Genomic DNA, 23312 nt, shown 5'->3' with positions numbered 1-23312 from the left:
GATAGGCTTGTGTATTTGAGTAATATTATAGTCTGATTTATCTGTAACTACGATAGCTGACTTTATGTGTAAAAATGCTCATGTGGAGAGGAGAAATACATTTTTGAGTGTTAGTCATTTTCCAACTGTTAATTTGAATACTTACAGTGGACTAAGAAGGGAACATATTCCATACATACCCCCACCAAGAGTCTTTTTCACTTTTTCTTTTTCAATTATTGGAATAATTTTATGTTGGGGTGGCTGATTTGTATGTCGTTGCTGTCATCTGCTGGCTAGCAGATGTCATGCCTCACATATAACTGTAATAAAATTAGTATTATACACATTATGATACATTTCTTTCACCAATTAAATATTGTATGACTCTATACATTTACAATGCACTAGAAAACAAATAAATACATTTATTTTCTCCTGTAATGTCAAGTTTTGTTATTAGACGACAAAAAAGCTGTCATATCATCAGCTAAACTATTGTGTGTTGACCTCCACTCACTCATAAAATCCCCGAACAGTGATTATGTGTCATTTTCATACTAAAAACTTGTGGGTTTGATCTGAGTTAAATGTTTGTTAAAAGAAACACACATCTTCCCAGAGGAACTCGTTTTGTTGAGCTCTGCTTGTAGAGCAAACACAGCAGCCTCTCGGGGTGCTGAAGGCTTTTATGCAAAAAGCACCGGCTGCCTCAGACAGACTGAGCTGTTTCTCTTCAGGAGCCCTTTTCCCAGGCGTAGACCGTGTGAAATAACATGATGGTGACTGTGAGGTTCACAGTTTACTGTTATTTCCCACTGACGTTAGGTAAAGTGAGACCCTCTTTAATGCTTCTAAAGTCAAGAAATTATGTCCTTCCAGATAGTGCCGAGCTCACATTCTCAGATGTTTATTCTTTGAAAGTAAAGCTCCTTAAAGTGAGGATCAATGCATCGGTAGAGACGTATTTCATTTCATCCACACTTCCTGTTAGGAAAACACCTTTGAAAGAGGCGTCCCCTGGCGGACCAAGAGAGCGGCACTGAGGCAGACCTCATCCCCGCATGCGGTTCTCTGTGCTTGTAAAATAATGAATGGATATTTAAATAAAAAGCTTTATATTTTACTGAATTAATTTTATATCTGTAAGTCAATTCTATGTAAAGATTGTCTGCGTAAACCTGAACAGGCCCAACCCGATCTTGCTGTGAGACCGGGTTGATGGGTCACACTTGTGCTTAATCATATGCGCTTTCTGAGCTGAAGAGGATGTGAGATTCTGGGCTTCTCCTCAGACGGCTCCTGGATGTGTCGCCACATTGGAGACAGGAACAAGCACTATAGAGCTCCGGGAGTTGACGTCACTTCTCCCGGCATGCAACAGTTCAAATCGAAACGGCGCCATATTGGCATGCAGAAGCCGGCAGCTGGACTATTTGTTATTGTCAGGAAACTCAATCAAACGGGAAATATGGTAGATTCCTGTTGTGCCCCAGGATGCAGAACAGACGCGGACGACATAAGGAATGAGCCATCTACAGGATTCCCCAAGATCCGGAGCGCCGCAAACGTTGGATCATTGTAATAAAACGCGCTAGTGACCGGGCGAAAATGAAACTGTGGGATCCCGAGAGTAAAGGTTTTCGCTTATGCTGCGACCGCTTCATATCAGGTACTTAAACCAACGTTTCCTCAACTGTGTATGGTATTTATTTTAAATGCTTTTATTATGATTCTTAGTGGGCTTCCTAAACTTATTTTGGCGTGGCTTTTTCTGTCTTATTACTCATAGCAGCAAGTAAACATCATGTAAAACGTTGCCTCGTGAGTTCTGCGTGCTGCCGTTTCTGTGTTTTATGATCACAGCAATTAACCGGCTAAGCTGTATTTAATTTTTAAGCAATGGTTGATCAATTGTCAGATCACACATAAAAAGCACTTTGGATTGCTATTATCTGTCTCACCGAGACTACTTACGTGTAAATCTGTTATTTGTCCGTCCATCCATCCATTTTCATCCGCGTATCTGGAATCGGGTTGCGGGGGCAGTAGCGTGACTTCCCTCTCCCCAGCCGCCGGAGCCAGCTCCTCCGGGTAAATCCCAAGGGGTTCCCCGGCCAGGTCCGGTGTTGTGCCGGTAAGAAGTCCGCTCTGACAGCTTCTGGCGTCGGAGCGGGCAGTAGAGTTGAGAGTCCCAGACCTTCTCCCCAGCTCCTCCGGCCGGGGGAATCCCAAGGGGTTCCCCCGGCCAGGTCCGGTGTTGTGCCGGTAAGAAGTCCGCTCCGACAGCTTCTGGCGTTTTTAAAAAGTATCCCAGGGGCACGGTAAGGGTCGGAGATGTTCAGTCTATTTAATTTCTGACTATATAAAACGATTTCTTCTGTTTTAAAGTGTGAAGTAAACTCCGACGAAGTAAAATCCAAGCGGATCCCGTTCATGTTCATGGTTACATCCGTGTTTGTTTACCTTTTTTGCATGCCAAAATGGCGTCCACTAACTGAGAGTCACGTGGGGTCCGGAGCTCTATTCAGCCAAAGTTTCATAATCAGGGAACATTTTCTAAGTGACAATTCTCTCTGAGAGACAGGGTTTGGAAAACACTTGCTTCAGTCAGAGGAACCTTCCCGCATGCGCTCTGGTTCTGTGACGCGCTCCAAGCCAATCTCCACAACTTCAGCTCACTGTGCACATATGCGCTGACAACGAGCTGCGCTGAGCAGTGTCCAGCTCAGATGTTCAGATGGGAATCTTTTTGTTACATCTGCGATGTGCATAACGAATAAAATGTCAGTTTGTCTGCATGCGTCGGGGTAATTCTTTCTATTCTTTCTCCGTCAAAATAAACGGCCAAATACAGGAACTATCCGGTCAACACAACACAAGCCCTGCTTTTAACTGTTTTGTTTTCTTGTGAAAATTGTTGGAAAGAGATACTATTTAACTTGATTACCACCAGAGCCAGTGCGCCGTTATCTCCGTGACGGTAAATGAGGGAAAAACAAATTGATCGGATCCTGCACGTCTTTTAACACATTGGTCAGGATTGACGCACTTTGTTTTCATTTAGTTGGTTAAAAAAAAGTCGGGCTTGGGCTCGGGCCGGGCCAGAGAATCCTGAAAACCTTTTCGGACCGGGTCGGGCTGGGGCTCCACCCCCTCGGGTCGGGCCGGACACGGGCTCAGATTTTAGACCCGTGCAGGGCTCTAATACAAAGGCATAATGGCCTGAGACACCCATCTTGTACATGGGTCTGTATGGACAGGGCACACATTTTTTAAAGGCAGTATTTTGTCCCCTTTGACCCTCCATATAACCTGCTTCTTGAATGCATGTAAAAACAGCCATTAAGTGCAACTTTTACAAGCTGTTTTGTCACATTTGGTGTCATTGCGCATGTTCAAGATGCGCATTTTGACAGCTATCACACACATATTTTACAGGTGCTTTATTGTCTCCTTTGGCTTTCCATACTTGAAAGCAGTGACAAGCATGCGTGCTGCATGGCACCCTGCCTGCCTACCTACTCAGTTGCTGAGTCTTCTCTTGCTGGACTGTAAGACTTTTCGGATAAAAAAAAAATCTGGATTGTATAGCTTTAAATAATCCAGTTACTCTAAAAGAAAACGTTTGTCTTTTGTAAAATATTCTGAATATCATAATCAGAACATGTGTGATTTCATTGTGAAAAAATGAGTTTTACAGCTTACGTTTCCTATTGAACATACAAGATTACAGATTTAGGAGAAGATGAAAAACGTCTGAGTCACAGCAATTCTTTATTAGACTTTATCTTTTAAAGGGATTACTATGCAACTTTTTCACATTTATAAATAATTTTCTTGAGCCACTATGTGCTAAAATGACCCTTTACAGGGTTCATGAAACGTCACTCAGACCCTCACCACTCTATGGGGCCAGAATAGCGCATTTGCAAATTCAGAGTGCCGGTCTGGACTGATGGACTTAGAAAAAAATTGAGCGGACATACCTGGCGCTGCAGTCTGCTTCCAGCACGTTTCCTGGATGTTTTAGATCATGAACACAGCTGATTTGTTTAATTTAGTGATGAATCACTCCTGCAGACACATAGGCTGAGGAAACTTTTCAGCTGTTAGATTAAGTTGATTAAAAGACGAACGCACAGCAAGGAGAGAGGTTTTGATCTCAGTTCTACTAAACGGACACTAGGGGGTGCTAGAAGCAAGCCAAAATTGCCTATTCTCCCTTTAATGGTCTTTTATACCCAGAAAATGGAGACCATTTAGATGTAATTAGTGGCCACCTGTTTCTGGCTCTTAAAGAGCAAGTCACCCCCAAATCAACTTTTTTTCTGATAAACTAGCTATATAAACGTGTGTCTAATCGTGCTGCAGACACATGTAGTCAATAGTTTTGCACTTTAGTGCATTTTAGTTAAAATTTAAATTTTCTGCCTAAAACTGTCAGTGTTGTGCCGTTGTCAGGTAAAAACTCTGCACTGCATTTGAATTAAAATCTGCCATCGCTATTGGCTAAGAGGTACCCTAGAACGTTAGCTGGTACCATATGATACAATGTCGTTGTGAGCCTGTGTGTGTGTATTTGTTAGCAGCTCCGCCCCACAGGAAGTGAGAGCGGGGTAATACTCTGGTAGGAGGCGACTTGCTCTTTAAAAGAATATTTCTATTTATGCTGATGCATTTTAATAATTAATCATTTAATGGGTTTTAGTATCAGATTTTTTTTATCCTGACAGTAATGATTCAGTCAGAAGTCCGGATGTGGTTTGAATACAAAACAGTTTTAATAAAACAAAGAGAAACATTCAGGTGTTAGAATTAAACAGCTTTAAGAGATGAATATATGTCAGTGGAGGTTGTTTATATCTCTAGTGTTCAGGATTACATATAGGTTGAAACATGTTAAAATACTAACAACAGGAATGATATTCATATAAACACAGAACATTTTTATGTAAATAATGTTTTTGTCATTGAATGAGTTTCTGTCCGTTTATGGAGGAAAAACAATGAAAAACAGTAAAAAAAACAAACAAGAATTAAGAGTTTATTATTTAAAAAAAACTCCCAAACAAACCCAAATTCATTGTTTCATTCTTTTACTACAAACCAATTCTGCCATGGATCTTTTATTTCCCTTCTTATTTCCAATCGATGATTTCTCTGTATTTTCCAATAAAAAGTTCTGTTTTCTTGGTTGAATCACTTTTAGTGTTTTTAGTCTTTCAAGTTCTTAATTTTTTGGCTCATTTAGTTCATTAAATAAGTTGTTCACTTTGACATTTTCTGTATTTCATAAGAGTTTGTTAAATTTTTTTCAGTCATTGATGACTCACCTTTGACCTCCTGTTCTTTTACACATCAGCAGAAATTAAATCTACCTGAAACTCCAAATTTGACGGAAACACAAATCCCTTTTCTCTTGTTTTTGGCTGGACTGTGATCCTGCAGCGCCCCCTGTGGTCGGCATAGAGGAGCCAGGCCCTGGTGTGTTCTGGCTTAGGTGCGCCTGCAGGTGTCACTGCAGCAGGCAGTGACACTTCACACTCTTCTCTTTGAGCATGGTGCTGAACACCTGGACAGCCTGTTTGTTGATAAGGTTCCAGAAGTTTCCGAAGGAGATGTTCTGACCGCTCTCTACCTGCATCTGATTGAGGACCTGACCCAGACCTTCTTCATTCTCCACCGTCTGCAGACAGGAAGCAGGAAGTCGATGAGCATTACTGGAAAAACTTAGGACCTATCCCAATATTCGCACTGTGCCCTACGGCAGTGGTCCACAAATGGCGGCCCGCGGGCCACGTCCGGCCCGCGAACCCTCTCCTTGTGGCCCCCAAAACCCGCGCGCATCCCCCAGCCCCGATGGCCGACCGGGAGGTTTAGGATAGAGCTGAAGAAAATAATCAAATAATCAATGCGTGAGATGCGGGCTAAACGGTTTAGCATTAGCGTTATTATTTTCATAATTTCATTATTGTTTCTCCTGGAAGCGCTCAGTCAGACCGAGTGCTGAGATGTCAGGAGGTCCGGTCTTGGGGAGGGGGCGGGGTCAGTGACGGTGGCTGCAGCGTAATCATCTGTCTCTTTTATTTAGGGACACGGAGAAGTTAAAAGGAGAGAGAAATAGAAGACAGAATTTCTTGTCCCACTTTATTCTTTTGTTTCATGATGATAAACTGATGTTAAAATCAGCTGAAAGAGGAACTGGGAGGAAGCTTTGGTTTATTTTAAGTTACAGGAGATCTTGTCTCCTATCTGCTCCTCCAGAGACAGCATGGACATGAGGGCTACATGGTGAGGGTCACACAGGACAGGTTGGTGCAGTCACACAGCCGAGCTGGAGGGGGACAGGTGTTGTCCTGCTTTATATTGCAAGCTTGTGTGTTATGTGCATTACAGCCAGCAATCCAAAAAGCAAAGTAAATTATTACAAAAGCAGTTCAGTGTAGTTAAATTAGTCATGATGTGTGTGTGTGTGTGTGTGTGTGTGTGTGTGCCTGCTCTGCCTTCTCGATCCCCAGTGAGTCGTGGAGGATGGCTGCTTATACTGAGCCAGGATGCTCTGGAGGGTAATGTTTTATCTTATATTGGACCTATCTTTGGTCTGGGAGGTGTAACTTATCATGATACAAGCCTTTTAAAACATGTTAAAGTGTTATAAGAGGAGATAAATGCATACATTTAAAGTTCATGTTTGGAGACCAACCTTCACAGTTTGGAGGCTCACGCTGGTGAGGAGACACCATTAGTTATAGTAACACCTGGGCTCCCAAGGCTTATTATGGGCCATTCCCATCTGTACCGGGTCGGCCCGGGCCGGGTAGCGTAGGTTGTTTACATATCTGGGTGGCCTGGTATTCTTCTCGAGGGGGTCTGCTTCAGGCCGACCAGGGCCAACACACCCACTGCTGACAGCAAATTCACACCTTCCATTAGAGCAAGCCTCTGATTGGTGGGTAGAATCAGCCCACATGGGCTTAAGGCAAGGATGTGTGGAATCAACCGGGACAGGCTGGGGCCGACTGGGGCTACCCGGCCCGGGCCGACCCGGTACAGATGGGAACAGGATGGATATTTTGGGACTCTTAAGGATTCCAATTGGATGATTGGAGGATTATTTAGGAGGATTGGAATGAACAAACTGATTTCAGTGGTGAAGGGTTAAATGAGTGAGTGGACTACCAAGGATGAACTTTGCTAACTTTAAAAATCAGCTGGTCTAAATAAGCATGAAGGTCAGAGAGGAGCTCTAGGATGGACATGGATAAAGGAGCTGTACTGTAGAGGTAAAGTAGGGCAGGGCCAATGTTAGCAGCTGTTATACGGTCCATTTGAAATGTTTGACTTTCATCTAGCTTGTTATATGACAGGTTAGAGGACAGTCTCATGTTAGAGTTTTGTCATGAGAACATTGAGATACCTCACATGCTGATGGCATCTAAACGAATAATTGTTTTGCTCAAAATAAAGAATAATTTTAATCACAATTAAAACCTACAATCGTAGAAAAACCTCGTCCAATCAATGTGCACGTCCTGTTCTCACTGATTGGATAGAAATCCCTCCATCAAACTGTGTGTGTGTGTGCGTGTGTGTGTGTGTGTGTGTGTGTGTGTGTGTGTGTGTGTGTGTGCGTGCGTGCGCACGAGTGAATTGTGAACTGGCGTTGAGATTTTGCACTACTTAGATGTAACCATCCTTACGCTGACAAAAATGTAACTACGTAACTTTTACTTTGAGTACATGTTATTTACGATACGTTTTACTTTTACTTGGGTAAAAATTTAGGCAAGTACTTTCACTTATACTTGAGAAAAAAATTATCCAAGTATTGGTACTTGTACTTAAGTAGGAAATTTTAGTACTCTTTCCACCTCTGACTAATCCTCCTAAAACTACTTTAATTAGAAAATACATATTTTCAGAAAAGGCACTTGAGCCTTTTCTCCCACAGCAATGGATTGTAGGTAACATGCTTCATCCAAGTCTGCATCGTTGTGGACTTGGGTGAAGAGTGGATCAAGGGTGCAAAAGGGGCGTGATTAACTTCTGCACTGGAGAATCGGGACACCCTACGCACTCGCACCCCTGGTCGGGATCGCGCAATTGAAGGGCACAAGTGTGGAGGTACGACCAGGGGTGCGAGTGCGTAGGGTGTCCCGATTCTCAAGTGCAGAAGTTGATGACGCTCCTTTTGCACCCTTGATCTACAATCTATCGCTGCGGGAGAAAAGGCTCAGATTCATTTTCTGAAAATATGTATTTTCTTATAAAAGTAGTTAATTTTAGGACGATTAGTTGATGCTCTTAAACTTTTAGACAAAACAGCAATGAATGTAAAAATATTTCAATATTTCTTTGATTGTTAATAAAGTTTTTTTTAAGTATCACAGCGACCAGCATCCCAGCATGAATTGCGATAGCAATGCTCCCAGTCTCAATTTGGCAATTATTTGCACACTTGTGTATAACGCACTCGAAGCCTTACTGCACACTTTCTTCAAGTGCACTTTGCTGAAGACTGCAGGGCGCAGGGCGAGTACTGGGATTGGGCCTCAGATCCAGAAACAAAGCTGAAAAAACCCATCAGAGGTGCTGTTATTTAGAGTGGCTCCCCCTGTTGGCAGCAGGAGAAGCTGAGCTTCGACCTTTTTAAACTCCAACATAATAATCATACTCATCAATAACAATCAGATGCTGTGATTGGGTGATCAGCTCTGATGTCATGGCTACCTTGGCGACAGCAGGCATCTGTTTGGAGACCAGGGTCTGGAACTGGGTGGTGTTCATGGTCGCTCCGTTATCTGCAGCTTTATGGAACTCCGTGACAAACATGTTGATGGCCAGCTCCAGCTCAGAGTACTGAGGGACAGAATCAGCAGACACCATCAGACTTTAGGCTCTTATGTTCAGATTGCTGTAATGATCTTAAAAATCCACAGGAGGGCGACAGACATCCAACAGAAGGAGAGACCAAAAATTAAAAAAAATGTACTGCTTTGTTCTGTTCTTGTCTCAGCAAGTTTGTCTTCAATCAGTTAAATACTTTATTATTTAAATGTCAGCATTGTTATTGTTTTTTATTATAACATTTTAACAGATCCATTGATCTTCTAAAGACATTTAATTTTAGCTAAGTTTAGGTCATTTGGTGCCTGTTGATGATGCCATGTCTGAGTGGTCAACAGATTGTGTTTTGTTTATATTTTCAGAGATTCTGTGTTTATTATTCTACATTTCTAAATTAAACATTTTAAATATTTTTTCAAGTGTTGTTTTTTATCACAAGACAGTATTTCAACTTATTTATCTTTTAAAACAAAGTTCACATTTGTTGTTTGTTTGTCATTACTGATTTCTAAGAACATAACCCAAACACGTGGGAACCGTGCACGTCTGATTGTGTTCTACTAGTCAAATCTGAGTTATGCACAAAACACACTCATGTCCAGTTTTAGTCCAGATCTGGTAAAAAAAAATGCACTTTTTATTTTAGTGCTGCTTTCGTTTGATTATTTGAAACCAGCCAGACGTTTTATTTTTCCTCTGCAGTGAACAAATTCCTGTTAAAAGTGGTTTGATTCCACCTAAACATCTTTAATCTGTAGAACAGCTACAGCAAACAGTTAAATCACACAGAGAATCTCAGGCGTTGTAACAAAACTGGAATCTCAGGAATTTATTTCATCATCTTCCCTCAGCATCGCCCATAGAAGAGTTTTATTTACTTTTATAATCTGAATCAGAAATGATCCTGAAACACAGATTGGATTTTATATAGTAATCCAACATTGCTAATCTAATCTGAACACAGAAACTCCATTGGCCACTCAACAATTTCCTGCTTATAGGTAACAGTCAACTCGCAGGCTGAGCTGCAGGTGAAACTTTACACAATAACACACTTCTGTTTTTTTTTTTTTTTTGCAGCTTGACCTTTGTGTGTGTATTCATCTATTGGTAACAAAGGTGTTCTGCAGCAGCTGGGATTTAGCTGGGATTTAGGCGTGTGGTGTTTGGGTTTGTTCTGATGCAGAAACAGCTGATTGAGATCAGACCCAGCTGCTCTCTGAGGGGCTAAAAAAGGGAGGCGGCTGCAGAAATCTGCCTGATCTTAAACAACAAGAAGTTCTCCTTCAGAGAAAAGAACCAACATGGAGGTTAAAACGTTTCTGTCAAATAAAATGTTCTAAATGTGGGATTATAATCCAGCTCATTTGGTCAGATTGTTTTCACAACAAGCAGGAAGCAATGTTCCAGGACAGAGTGGGAAGACAAATGAAAACCAAAGACTTTGGTCAGTGACGTTTGGTTTTGTCTGTTTGCTCGTAAACGACCCCTAAAGGACAGATCTGACACAACTGAGTTCTGCTAATCTTTGCTTCAGGTCTGATGCTCTTAAAACCTGCGTGATCCTTTCCGGGTGGAGGAAGAACGTTGGCATTGTTGACACAAAGCACACGATGAAGGACGGTAAACATGTCTGACAGATGGCTGACAGCCATCAGCGGCCATGCTCTCCCTTTATGTGTTTTCGAAATATGAACAAGTGTTCCCTAGGCAAACAACAAGTTTTCATCTCTTTGGGGGCTGGAGGAGTTTTGACTCGCAGCAGTTGATTACATCTCTCTGAGGTTCAAACCAACATCCAACAATTAGTCTGACCACATTGAGTCACAGCCAAGGGTGAAGCTGAAACATCATCCCTGCAGCTTCTGCTGTACTCTCCTGGAGTCAGAGCTACGCTAAATAAACAATAAAACAAACAAAAAATGAATAAGTTAATAAAATAACACCAAATAACAGCTAAAGGAACATTTTGCTGCTCTGAAGCATTTTGTTATGTTGCTGCAGTTTCTGTTTTTTTGCAAACACAAGACCAATGAGTTTTTTTCTTTAGAAATGAAGGAAGTGTACACGATCCAGGAGGCATTACAAAATAAAAGCATGCTGGTAAAGTGGGATGTGGGAAATAAATTTTAAACCAGTTGTTTTGTAATTTATTTTTTCCTGTTATGGTTATGATCGATTTAATGTGATTGAATAGAAATGAGCTTCTGAACTCACAGGTAAATGTTGGACAGAGTTGGTGTTCACACAGAAAAAGATTTTATTTTAGTGTGGAACAGGAACACCACCCAATTTATCTGTTAGGGATCAAACATTCTGGACTTTATTTTCTGCTGTAAAAAGCTGAAGTTAGTGCTTTTATGTTTTTCTACCAGCTGTTTGTTGACGATCCAGAATTCTAATCTGGTGTTTGCTCATCAGAATCCTGTTTGATCAAATTCTCATTTGAAACCTTTTCAACATCCCAGCTGCTGCTTTTGAACGCAGCTTGTTTGAACGGTTGCTGCTTGACTTTCAATTTCTGTTGGCTTCATTTGCATAAAGTGTTCAGGAACCAAATAGCTTCAGAAATCTCCTGCTTCAATGGGGTTTAATTCACAAAGCATTTTAAATGGTCAACCATCATTTTCGGACTTAGAAAGACAAACAAATTATTGTATTTTGTACAAAGTAATGTTATTTATGATTTGAGTTAATGTGACCAAATGCCTGAACATACAAACTTTAAAATAAAAAGTGAGGATTGACCTCACTGGTACAAAAACATTTTAACTTCACGACCAGCGGAAGAGGTGCGACCGGTCCAGCCAGAGTGCGACCTGAACCGCCGCTCCACCCGGAGGAGCGCCTCTGCGGTCAGACAGCCGATCGGTACCGGGTCGGTTAGAACAGTGGGGTGCTCTTACCTCGGTCGCCATATCTGCAGGTTTGATCCGAAAAATTAAACAAATCTTCAATAACCACAAAAACCGCGACGCACCGAGCGGAGAGAGACGGAGAGTTCAGCGCGCTTCCTGCTGAGAGAAACGGAATCCTCCCACTAACACGCACTGCGCGCGCGCACACGCACACACACTCGGGGTGGGGGAAGAGACTCAACCCATTTGTCTTTTTGAAATAAAATCAGTTAGTTATTTGTTTCTGAACGGATCAGTTTAGATATCCAGCAGTAGTGCCCCTAGAAAATATTTTGGGGTGGGACACCAAACTGGCCCTGGGACAGCTTTTGGCCTGTAGCTGTGAATTGCATTGCTACTTCATTGTTTGATTTCTAAATCGGATACATTTGATTTTGTTATGGCATGTCTTCACTATTGTATCTTGGTTCTTATACAGTACACCCTCAATATAACGAGGTTATAATGCAGCTGTGTTGCAGATTGTTTTCCATCAATAAATAACAGGAGACAATGATAATTGTCATTAACAAAAATCAGAAATCGGAATCAGAAAATGGAAAAGATAGGCGAACAAAAAAGATCCAATCAGCAAACAGAGTCCAGGACCAGCCACTTGAACAAGCTGCCAGTAACAGTTGAACAGTTTGTGTCTTAAGCGAGAAAATGTCCACAGCTGGTAGGAAAAACATAAGATTTGACCATCTGAAAAGACTTTGTTTGGTGAGTACACATCTAGGGTCTCTATGTACTGCGGTTGCAGCGAGCAGGGGCAGGATGGATGTGGAATTATGGATCTGAACCGAACACAGAGTGGTGTATAGGCCTATAACGGGGCAGCAGTAGCTCAGGTGGTAGAGCGGGTTGCCTCGTGATCGGAGGGTCAGGGGTTTGATTCCAGCTCCCGCCAGCGGTATCCTGCTGTTGTGTCCTTGGGCAAGACACTTCACCCAACTTGCCTGTGTTAGTGGTGGTCAGAGGGGCCGACGGCGCCAAATGACAGCCTCGCCTCTTTTAGACCTCCCCAGGGCGGCTGTGGCTTCAAGTAGCTTACCATCACTAGCAGTGTGTGATTGTGAGAGTGTGTGAAATCATCTTTGGGTGTCTAGAAAAGCGCTATATAAGTTCAATGCATTATTATTATATGGCTGTTTTATTGTTTTCGTGATGCTGCTATGGCCGTAAAATAATCAGTGTTCTGTGTTCTAGTGGTGTTTTTTGTGAAGAAAAACATTCAAGCAGCCCTGGAAAGCGCTCAGGCAGCTCACTTTGGGGAAAGCTAATAAATACACCTGAAAACAATTCTGACCTTTAGCAGAATTTTGCATGTTTATTAATATTATTGTGTGTGTGTGAAAATGTTAATGCCTGTCTGAGAAAAGTGTATGAATTGTGTAATGAGGGTTTCACGGCCTTCAATTATCTATAATAATTATAAAAAAATAAAGCAGGCTAATACTCGAATTTAGCCTTTGGCAGGTAATTTTTGGAACATAATCCCACGATAAATGAGGGACCATTTATATACATACACACATAAATGTTTACATACCTTGTGATTTTGTTAAATAAATAACTTTCAAACTTTAGTCAAAACATTTATTTGCTTTATCAGTTATGTCTTAAATAAGAAGCTGAATGTAGGCTTTGTGTGAACACAAATGCCTGGGAAGGGGGACAGCGGGGTGCCCAAGAATTTTCCAGGGGTGTCCATGCCCCCATTAGCCAGCCCTTGGACGCGCCACTGAGAGCTGGATCAGTTCTGTAAGGGTTGATTAGTTAATGGTTAACTCAAACTAGTTTTCTGAAGTCACAACAAAAATATTACAGTTCACTAAAACCATAATTTGATAAAACTTTAGAGCGCATTTATCCTTTCCTTATTCCAGTATTACCGGAGTTTTCTTCACGAGGGGCCTTTAGGCTTAACCAGAATCAACTCTGGTTAAACCAGAAGGGCCACAGCTAGCTAAAGCTATTTGCCTTGCAAATAATCACAAAATTCTATGTAAATAACTACGTGATGCTAAACTATCAGTAAAGGTTCCTAAAACAATTCTCACATTGAACCCTTTTAATCTTTTTTACACAAAAGTTTTGTTTTTTGACATTAGCAATCTGCTCATATTGACTGTTAGTTGATTCCCAGGGCATCTTCCAGAGAGAAAATAGCTCATTTATATAGCACTTTTTACAGAGTTCTTCTGTTGCTCCAGTTAGAAGCTTCACTGCAGAGTTCTGGACCAACTGAGGGTGATCATTGGCTTATTTATTAAAACATGTGAAAAGTGTGTTACCAGTTTATAGTTAGCACAGTTAATCGTTTCTAATAAAAAGAAACCGTCTTTTGGCATCTGTACACAAACACCTTTACCATACCAAGTTGCTCCTTTAGGACAATAAAGTTTTACTTCACTTACAGGAAGTTCTGCCTGTTTTAGCACTTCATTTGTTTTATAATTACAACAAAGTTCTTAAAATGTTACTTCCATAATCATTCAGATCTGGAGAACACCCAAAACAAATGTCAGTCTTTTCCCATCTCACCAGATGCATGACATGGTGTTTCAGAGGGTGTGGGTCCAGCTTCACACCTGGACAGCACCAGCTGTTGCTGCACAAACAATGGCAGGTGGAGTTCCCACCCAGACTGTAAAAACAAACACTTCTGGCGTTTTTCGGCCAGGACATTTTACATAATGGACATAAGACTTTTATGTTTCCCAATCAGAACTTAAAAAGTCTAGGCCTGTGAAAAGTCGTAACAACAATGGTGGAATGACTTACCGAGCTACCAACAGCAGCCTCCCTGTCTGTGTTCATGACGCTCAGCACTTCAGAGAGCATCTCCATCCTCCGACTCCCCTCACCTCCCCCATCTCACTCTCCTTGTGCACTTCCCTCTATGCTTGTACTCTATACAGTTACCCCTGACTGACATCTGTTTATTGTTAGCCTCAAAGGTAAATACCCTGTTATGTTCTCATTTCCATGGCAACAACAATAGTGAAAATGTTCTATTGGCTGTTTATTTTTTTTATTTCATCCAAAGAATCTAAACTTTGTTTCCCAAGCCACAGAACCGCTAGAGACCACAGCAGCTCAACAGCAAACATACCTCAGGCTTACTTTAATTTGAAAGGGAATTTGTGCTTTAACAGAATTTCAACTAGTGAGCCAAGACTTTTCATAGCCTCTTTTGTTGTTCAGTAACAGAGACAGTAACAGTTATCTGCAGTCCGTAAACAGGATTATTTAACATGTCAAGATAAAACAATACAACTTTACTTTTGCATCTTTCACAACCTCAGAGTTAGCAGCAGCTTTCTGAAGCATGAAGCCAAAGATGAGCTACCTCTAAATGATCTTATGATCTTATGTGACCTCTTGACTTCCTGTTTGTTCAGCTAGTCAGAACGAGGCTGATTCTCTACGATGAAACAAGCGTGTACTAGTTTCACCAGCAGACTGACGACGTTCAAGTGAGTTTGGTCTGATTCAGAGTCGTGATCTGCATGCTGACCTCCTCAAACAGCAGAACACGTTTCAGCCCTCCAGAGTCCGAGTTTGTTTTTCCAGATGTTCCACATGTTCAGATGCAGAATCTCATTCACTAGGAATTCTGAGCTGTACCTTTGGTTGAGCTGAAAACTAAAGCTCCAAATTCAACCTATAATTAATTATGGGGAATAAAAATAAACAAAGCTTTAGCGATAAGCATTATTTACAATGACCTCAGCCTCTTTTGCTCTTCCGTAACAAAGATCTGAGTGTTTGAAGACATTCTGATCATCTTTACAATTGTATTCTAAAAAAGTAACAAAAAAAGGCAGCTTTTATTTTGAAAGATTGCTCAGCCTAGCTGATGACAGCTGACTAAAATAAACCAGTGATTGGGTGGGGGTGAAACAACAGGATGAATCTGGATCTTCTGGAGCTGACTGAACACCATCTGATCCAAAATGAACTCAAAGTTCTGACAAAAAGCAGAAAGAGTGGTCTGAGGTTTTATTTTTACAGAATTAGTTATTTTGTTTTAGATGGTTGAATTCCATTAGGTCAATCAGACCTGTGCTGGTTCAGCGTTTGGGAGAAGGTTCTGGAAGGTTGTGGAGGTCTGAAGGATGATCCGGTGTGTGAACGCAGACGGAGACGAGCGTTTCATCCTGGATGTGGAAGTCTTCTGATGTAAAGGTGGAGAGGTAGGTGTTGCTGTCATTGGGCTCGAGTTGCTCCTGGAACGTCACGTCTGCCTCACTAACAGAACCAAGAGCAGGACATATTGTTTGAAGCCTCCAGGAGAGGAGGTCCAATCTAAAGTCCAAACATCAGAATCACCATAAGAAGGAGGAGTTCTACCTGAGTTCAGAGTCTGTGCTGCTGTCTGTCTGTCCTCCATCGTTCCCATCAGTTCTGACTCCCCTGGCAGAGTGATCCACTGGTCTTCTGTGTGTTGGTGTAGAGATCCTCCTCCTCATCAGGATCCTGGAGCAGCTGTCAGTCATGTCAGGCGACTTTGGAGCTGCAGACCAAAGATTCAGCTGCTCGTCGTCACTGGAGTCTCTGAGAGGACCAGGAATCACATCAGCACAAGCGGCCCGAACCCGCTGCCCTTTCTCATTCAATCTGTTGCTTTGTATTTGTTCTTGAGGCGACTGCTGGAGTACCACAGCAGCATCGCCCTGCCTACAGGTTCCACAGCTTTCTGATCTGAGACCTGTGGTTGAAATGGCACTCACAGTTCCTCCTCACAGTCTTCCTCGAAGGTCAGAGGTCGTATGCAGATGACACACTTATTGCCCAAATTGTGGAAACACGGCCGACAGTACACACCTGCAAAAACAAGGCAAACCTCATAAGAATGTTTGTAAAAACATCAACAGGGTCAAACAGAAACTTCTGGCTGATTAAGTTAAGATTATGATGGAAGAAGTGAAGAGATTAATGGGAGTGATGAGAACTGAATGTTTTATTAGGATCATTTCTCAGTGAAAACCTCTCTCTTTATCCACAATCACATGGGAAGCAAAACCACACATGTTCATTTAGAACACCTTTGTAGGTGGGAACAAGTCCAGGTGTAGCTCTGGACTTCACACTCAGATGACCCAACTGGACTCCAGTACAGTCCTGACGCTGGCCACTTGGGAGCCATAAGTGCAATTTCCTGCGGCCCGTCCCATTCCTGCATCCCATTGGACGGGGGGAGGGGGTGCTGGTTCTCAAGCAGGATGGTGGGGGGGTGGGGGGGGTCAGTGCAACCCCCCCCCCCACCCCCCCACCTTCCCGGTCATTAGGGAGTGCCGACATAAACACCAGAAACACTTAATCAAGGAAATTTCTGTTTGTCGACAGTAAAAAACATTTTAATACATCAAATGTAGAATATCGGAAAACCTTTTTAATAGAAATATGAACGTATGTTTTAGCTGCAGATTCTCTAAAGTCACATGTGAAATCTGGAGCTGTGATCTCCTCGGTTATCTCTGAAACCAGCTGAGTCAACAAAGCTGCAGGAGACGCCCTCGGGACGGACACGCACGCACGCACGCACGCACGCACGCACGCACACACACACACACACACACACACACACCCCTATCATGAAATGCCTACCTGAACACTTTGGGACATCACAGGTAATTGTGTCCTCATCCTTTGACCTGAGGACGTCTCCACAGGTCAGACAGGTGACGGGGGACAATAGGACCTGCAGGTGAGGCAGGAGAACTCTTCCTCCAGGTAACCTGATCAATAAAAACAGGAAAACTCTCGGATTTCATTTAGATCCTGTGATTCATGGTAACTTCTGATGAACAAGTTTGAGAAAATGTAAAAGTGGGTGACAGAGGTCCAGGAAGAGGTTGTCCTGTAACTGGTGGGCGTCTAGCACCAGCAGACCCTCAAACATAAACAGCAAACATAATTTTTGAAATATTTGTAGGTCGAACAATAAAAATAAAATTTTGGATCAAAAGTCAAAGTGAAATAAAAAGCAGCGTTCCCTAAATGATGCATGCAGGTCAGATAAACAGAAATCTTATCAGTTTTAATTTGTTTTGAGAATTTACGTTAAATGTTTAGTATACGTTTCCATGGAGACGGCTCTACCAGCATCTACAGGCAAACCAGTTACATCAAATGTGATTGACTATTTCTGATTCATGGCTCTGATGTTATTTATTAGTCCATTGAGTTTCATCAGACGAGACTTTATTAGACTTTAGTCAGTCAGATGAACCACTGTAATGTTGTTTGTTTTGAGTCCATGGGTCGTTCTGGTTCTCAGCTGGAAGTGTTTAAAGCTCTCTTCTGATTGGTCAATAAATTACACTCTTTTCCCTTTTTAGTTCCTAATTTATTCTGGGAGGTGAATGCATCTACCCCATCAGAGGCATTTGCAGGAGGTGAATGCATCTACCTCGTCAGCAGCGTCTGAAGGCATCCTGCTGCTCCTGCTTCCTCCCGGTCAGCCTGGTTTCTGAGAGCAGACATCCTCAGGACTCGGCCCACTGCCCTCCGCTGATTCAGGATCTGCTGGTGGAGGAAGCGGATCCTCTCCTGTTGGACACAATAAAATAATGAAGCACCTGGAGAGTTTTTGGTTTCGTTTTCCTCCAAACATATTCAGGTTTTCATCGTCTCATCTTACAGCCTGAACTGCCTCAGAGCAGCAACACGACAACACCACACCTGTTACGAGTGTCAGTGAAATCAAACCCGACGGCCTCACAGAACAAGGAGGAACTTGTGGATGTGAGAATAAATGCAGAGGTAGACAAAGACAAAGGGCTGATGATGATGATTTTTCCTCCACAACAGATTCGGTTTCCTTCACAGGAAGTCTCCAAAAATACAATTCAGCACAAATCAAAACAGAGGAAAGCATGAAAAAATAAAATAAAAATGTGTAAATCATCAAATACAAATTATTGAAATGAAATCAAAACACATTCTGTGAGATGCAGGTTTCAGAAACATTTTTTATTGATTAGAAAACTGGAGCTCAGGGATCATAAACGCTGTAAATTTTAAATAAAAAAACAAACTGGGTAAAAAAAACTATGAGCAAATGTTTTTATTGACTTTTATCATGATCTGCATTCAGTGGCGGCTGGTGAAAAATATTTTTGGTGGGGCTGTGCTATTTTTTATTTTTAAACAAACTTGTGCTTTCTGAGCCTTGTGCACAACTTCACTATTTCCTGAATTAAGCACAGCTCTTTTATTTCCTGTCTTACATCATTGGACAAACTGATTAATCCAGGTGTGTCTGACTATTGGCACGCTGCCTTGCGGACCAAGGTTGAAAAATACTGCATTAAAATGCACATAAAATAACATGACCATAAATGGTAAATAGGCAATGCAAGAGGCAAGTAACAAAAACATTTTGTTTAATGTCAACATTTGAGTGAACACCAAAAATTATGAGCAGGTCACTGTTACAGTAATGGTAGTAAACACTACTTAGACAAAACGCCAGAAATTTACACTGTTAAATATTTCTGGAGTGTTGTGCCAAGGTCAACTTTATACAAAGATCAAGTGGATGCATTTGTGTGTGTGTGTGTGTGTGTGTGTGTGTGTGTGTGTGTGTGTGTGTGTGTGTGTGTGTGTGTGTGTGTGTGTGTGTGTGTGTGTGTGTGTGTGTGTGTGTGTGTGTGTGTGTGTGTGTGTGATACCTCATTTGTACAGAAATTTTTCCCTTCTGTCCTTCTGAGTGGCAAAGCTCTCGATTAGCTTTTTATTGAAGTCAGGAATGTTTGTGACAAGCTTTTTTTCCATGGAGAGCATGGCAAGAGCATTCAGCCGATTCTGTGTCATGGTGTTCCTCAAGGAAAGTCTTAATCCTCTTTAAAGTAGATAAATAAAAAAACAACAGATAAGTACATAGGAAACACTTTCATAGGAAATAATGTCATCAGTATCCTCTTACAAATGTCATATTTCCCAGTTTTTGGGACAATAAAACATTTCTGATTCTCAATCAGATGTTTTTACATTTGAGGTAACGCTGATTGGATACATTCCCATTCCTACCCTTTGATTTTCTTGTCAGCAATTGGACGACTGGTCCCGTCCTGTTTGGGCGATTCAAAAACAGCCTACAGCCTCCACCGCTCGGCAGAGACCGGCAGAGACCAATATATGTATATATATATATATATATATATATATATATATATATATATATATATATATATATGATTTATTTTTGTTACAAAACACACAATTAACTTAGAATATGTGATTATTGTTAATTTTATTTATTTATTTTTTTAAATAAAAATTAAAAACACGGGAAAACTGGGAGGGCGGCACCCTATCGCCCTCTACTGGCCAGCCGCCACTGTCTGCATTCCTGCTTCACCCTCGGACCCTAATCAGCCCTCACGCTCATGTTCCTTGTCCACCTGGTTTTCATTCCTCCCTTGTTGGCTGTTACAACCCCAACATGTGCTGTTAAAATGTGAAGAAGGGGGTAACATAAGAAACATGACAGTGGATTAAAAATGGGTTTAACTGCCATAAAAGGTTTTTACACCAGCGAGCAAACAGATGGAGAGCATTATTAAAATAATGCAAAACGAAAATTTCTCAAAAAGGTTAACGGTTAAAAGATAACTTAACAATTAAAACACCTGGTTAAAATTTGTTAAAAGTTTTACCAAAACACAACGAAGTTGATAAAAGTCTAAAATCCAAAACAGAGTCAACCTTAAAACAGAGCCAACCTAGTTGATATCACCCAAAGATCCCTTTGGATCACTCAGATGTAGCGTCATGAATGGCCTCTAATTTGTGAACCAAAGGTCACACTTTCCCAGCTGGGTCAAGCTGGGTCGAGCTGTAACTTTGTCCTACAGATTAACCCAGGAGCCACGATGTCTGCTAGACACCATCTTTATCTGCTGCTGTTCCGTCCCAAGATGAAGGACACTTCAAGATTTTAAAATAATAATTTTTTAATAATAATTTTAATAAACTCTTTGACTTTATTACTGTTTATTACAATCATCATAAAGAATCATCTTGGTTCAGTATAAAATGTGTTTAATTACTGCAATGACTTATTTTGCTTTGGCTGCAAAACAACGTTTTCCACACAGAATGCTTCTCTCGCTGAAAGAAACCTTCTGAGATTCATTCACGCATCCAAACCTCGCATTCCACCTTAGTTTTCCATCCAGACACAGGTTTGTTTAATAACAATTTTTAATATCAAGCTGTTACAAATTGTCAGTTACAAATTGTCATTTCAAATTGTCATTTTTAAGTGTTAGTAATAAATTCTTAACTTTTAAAAACCTGACTCTTCTTTGAAATGAAACACAGAATGGTGTATATTTTGGTTATTGAATAAGCAAAGATTCCTTAACTTCTGATTCAATAAATAAACTTTTGCTATTAAATTTAATTATCTTAAATTAAACATTAATCTTTGGATTAAGATATAGACCAAGACAGTTATTGTATGAACTTCTATCGATTGCATTACATCCTAGATATTTGTGCATAATATAAGTTCATATGCTAATGTCCAATCTTTTCTCAGGATCTAACCAAACTGAAGCAAACAGTGTTAAATCCTAGTATGTAGATTAACCACGCTACACAGAGTTAAAACTTTAGAAGTTAAAACTCATCAAAAACGAAGGGTTTGGAAAGAATGAAGCCTGGAGGACAGCAGAACCCCTGCACTGCTGCCTCCCAGACTGCTGAAGGCACAGCCTTTTTATCCCAGGTGTGGGAGCCTCCATCAGACTTGGATCACAGCCTCCATCAGACTCGGGTCAGAGCCTCCATGAGACTCGTGTCAGAACCTCCATCTGGGCGGGGCCTTGGGGGTCGGGTCCTGACATGTATGCTGCCGGGAAGAAGGCGGGAACATGCGGCAGTGCCTGGTCTGGGCTCAGGGGCCTCAGGTAGACATTGCCTCCCCTACTGTCCCATCACAGGGGAGGGGGATGTCCAGGAGGGGGAGGACCCAACCTTGCCTGGATGTCCTATGTCTTATATGTTCTGGAAGTTGTGCAAATGCAGGGATAGTTCAAATTCACCTTAAACACTTCCACCAACGACATTCCACTCAAACACACACAGGGCCTTGGGAGTGAGCACATTCAACAGCATTTGGCAGAGGGATTTTTCAGTCTCATCCCAAGTGCCGGTGCCCACTTCCAATTTTAAACTGCACTTAGACACTGAGGGCTGTGGGTGCAAGTGGGGTGGTGTGGTGGCATCAGCTGGCATAGGCCAGACGATGCCCGACTGCCCGCTCACCACAGCCATGGAATACACCTCATCAACACGCACCAACACTGTATTTGAGCAGGCGGAGGGAGACTAGGGGTCTTAGCACACCTCTGTTGTCGCTTGGCTTCCCGGGGCTGGAGGCTAGAAAGGAGATCTGGCCATCTGGTTGGGGTCTGGGGTGGTGGGTTGCTTTGCTCAGCGTTGGGTGGGGGAGCCTGCTCATCAGCACCCCAGCAGAAAGGGTCGAACTCTGGTAACTGGAAATGGTTGTACCCCATGTGCAGCAGTACCGGGACCAGAGTGAATAGGGTGTGTATGGGGAGCATGAGTGGGTGTCCGGCATGCATTTTTGTAACTTTGGTTGTATGTGTATGTGCGAGCATGCGGGAGGGAGTGTGTGACTGTGTCTGTGTATGACTGTATATGTCAGGTGGGGCCTTTGACTCCTCCCTTCTCCTGGGACTTCTTTTGATGCTATACATCTTCGTCTCCCCTCCCCCTGCCACACCTGGTGTGGAGTGTGGTGCCTTGGTCCGCCTGAGTATTCGTGGCTCCCGGGTCAGGGGGTTTAAGATTTTTGGCATCTGCCTGACCAATCCCGGTGGCTGCCTGGTGGGATCTGGGTCCCTGGGCTCTGCTGGGTCCCCGGCGGGGGTGGTCCCCCTGGGTCACGGGTCCCTGGGTCCCGGGCTCGGCCGGCTGCGGGTTGGGAGTCTGCAGGCGGACCTGTGGGCTTGCCGCTGATATCTCCCGGGACTCTGCCGGCTGCTGGTTGTGGCCCCCCGGGGGGATCCTCTGCGCCTCTCAAGGGGGGCAGGGGCTTTTCTGGTTGCAGCCTCCATGGGTCTCTGTGCTCTGGGGCAGCTCCTGGATCTCTGGGACTTGGAGCTCCCTCCATCTCCTACACATCTTTGGGGGGTGGATCTGTGGCCCCTCACACTCTCTATTGGATGCTCTTATAGAGAAATCTTACATATACAAGCACGTGTACACACACAGGTGCTCACATGGTGCTCTCATAAGTAGGGTTGTCACGGTAACCGGTGTAGCGGTAAACCCCAGTAAAAAAGTTGACAATAATAATAACCGTCTTGTTTAAAAAAAAACGATATTACCTCGGTGGGTTTACCGTGGCTGCGGTGTAGGCGCAGTGACCCTTACCAGCCACCGTATCATTTGCTGAAGTTGCCGGCGGCACATGCGCGCTTTGTTGTTTACAACCAAAACTTTCTTGAAGCTAAAGCTGAAATAATGGCCAAAGGAGGAGACGGCAGCGCTCAGGACATTTTTTATCCCTCAAAGAAGACAAAGTTGGAAGTACGGGCA

General features: G+C 42.4%; 2 protein-coding genes across 4 annotated transcripts in view; both read right to left on the bottom strand.

The window, feature by feature from the left end:
- Positions 1-4739: 4739 nt before the first annotated feature.
- On the bottom strand, positions 4740-11886 carry s100v1 (S100 calcium binding protein V1). Its single transcript, XM_015949642.3, has 3 exons — positions 11736-11886; positions 8713-8841; positions 4740-5668 (listed from the first exon to the last, which is right to left on the bottom strand). Exons 1-3 carry the CDS (start codon positions 11745-11747, stop codon positions 5498-5500), a joined length of 312 nt encoding a protein of 103 aa, XP_015805128.1. The 5' UTR covers positions 11748-11886; the 3' UTR covers positions 4740-5497.
- Positions 11887-15719: 3833 nt separating this feature from the next.
- The window catches only part of dcst2 (DC-STAMP domain containing 2), a 21210-nt gene continuing 13617 nt past the window's right edge, over positions 15720-23312 (bottom strand). For all 3 annotated transcript variants that reach the window (XM_015949618.3, XM_015949620.3, XM_015949621.3), the window contains exons 12-16: positions 18148-18287; positions 17343-17473; positions 16466-16559; positions 16086-16289; positions 15720-15983 (exon numbers count right to left, since the gene is read on the bottom strand). In XM_015949618.3, coding sequence (XP_015805104.3) covers positions 15806-15983; positions 16086-16289; positions 16466-16559; positions 17343-17473; positions 18148-18287 — 747 coding nt within the window. In that variant the 3' untranslated portion in view covers positions 15720-15805. The remainder of the gene's footprint in view (positions 15984-16085; positions 16290-16465; positions 16560-17342; positions 17474-18147; positions 18288-23312) is intronic.

Source organism: Nothobranchius furzeri, chromosome 5 (assembly GCF_043380555.1).
Source record: "Nothobranchius furzeri strain GRZ-AD chromosome 5, NfurGRZ-RIMD1, whole genome shotgun sequence".
Classification (NCBI taxonomy): Eukaryota; Metazoa; Chordata; class Actinopteri; order Cyprinodontiformes; family Nothobranchiidae; genus Nothobranchius; species Nothobranchius furzeri.
The sequence above is the reverse complement of the archived record's forward strand: the minus strand, read 5'-3'. Positions and strand labels throughout refer to the sequence as shown.

Coding starts and splice junctions, on each gene's coding strand:
- s100v1 (XM_015949642.3), bottom strand. Junction 5,669..8,712: donor AGATGCCTGCTGTCGCCAAG/GTAGCCATGACA, acceptor TCCTGTCTGCAG/ACGGTGGAGAATGAAGAAGG.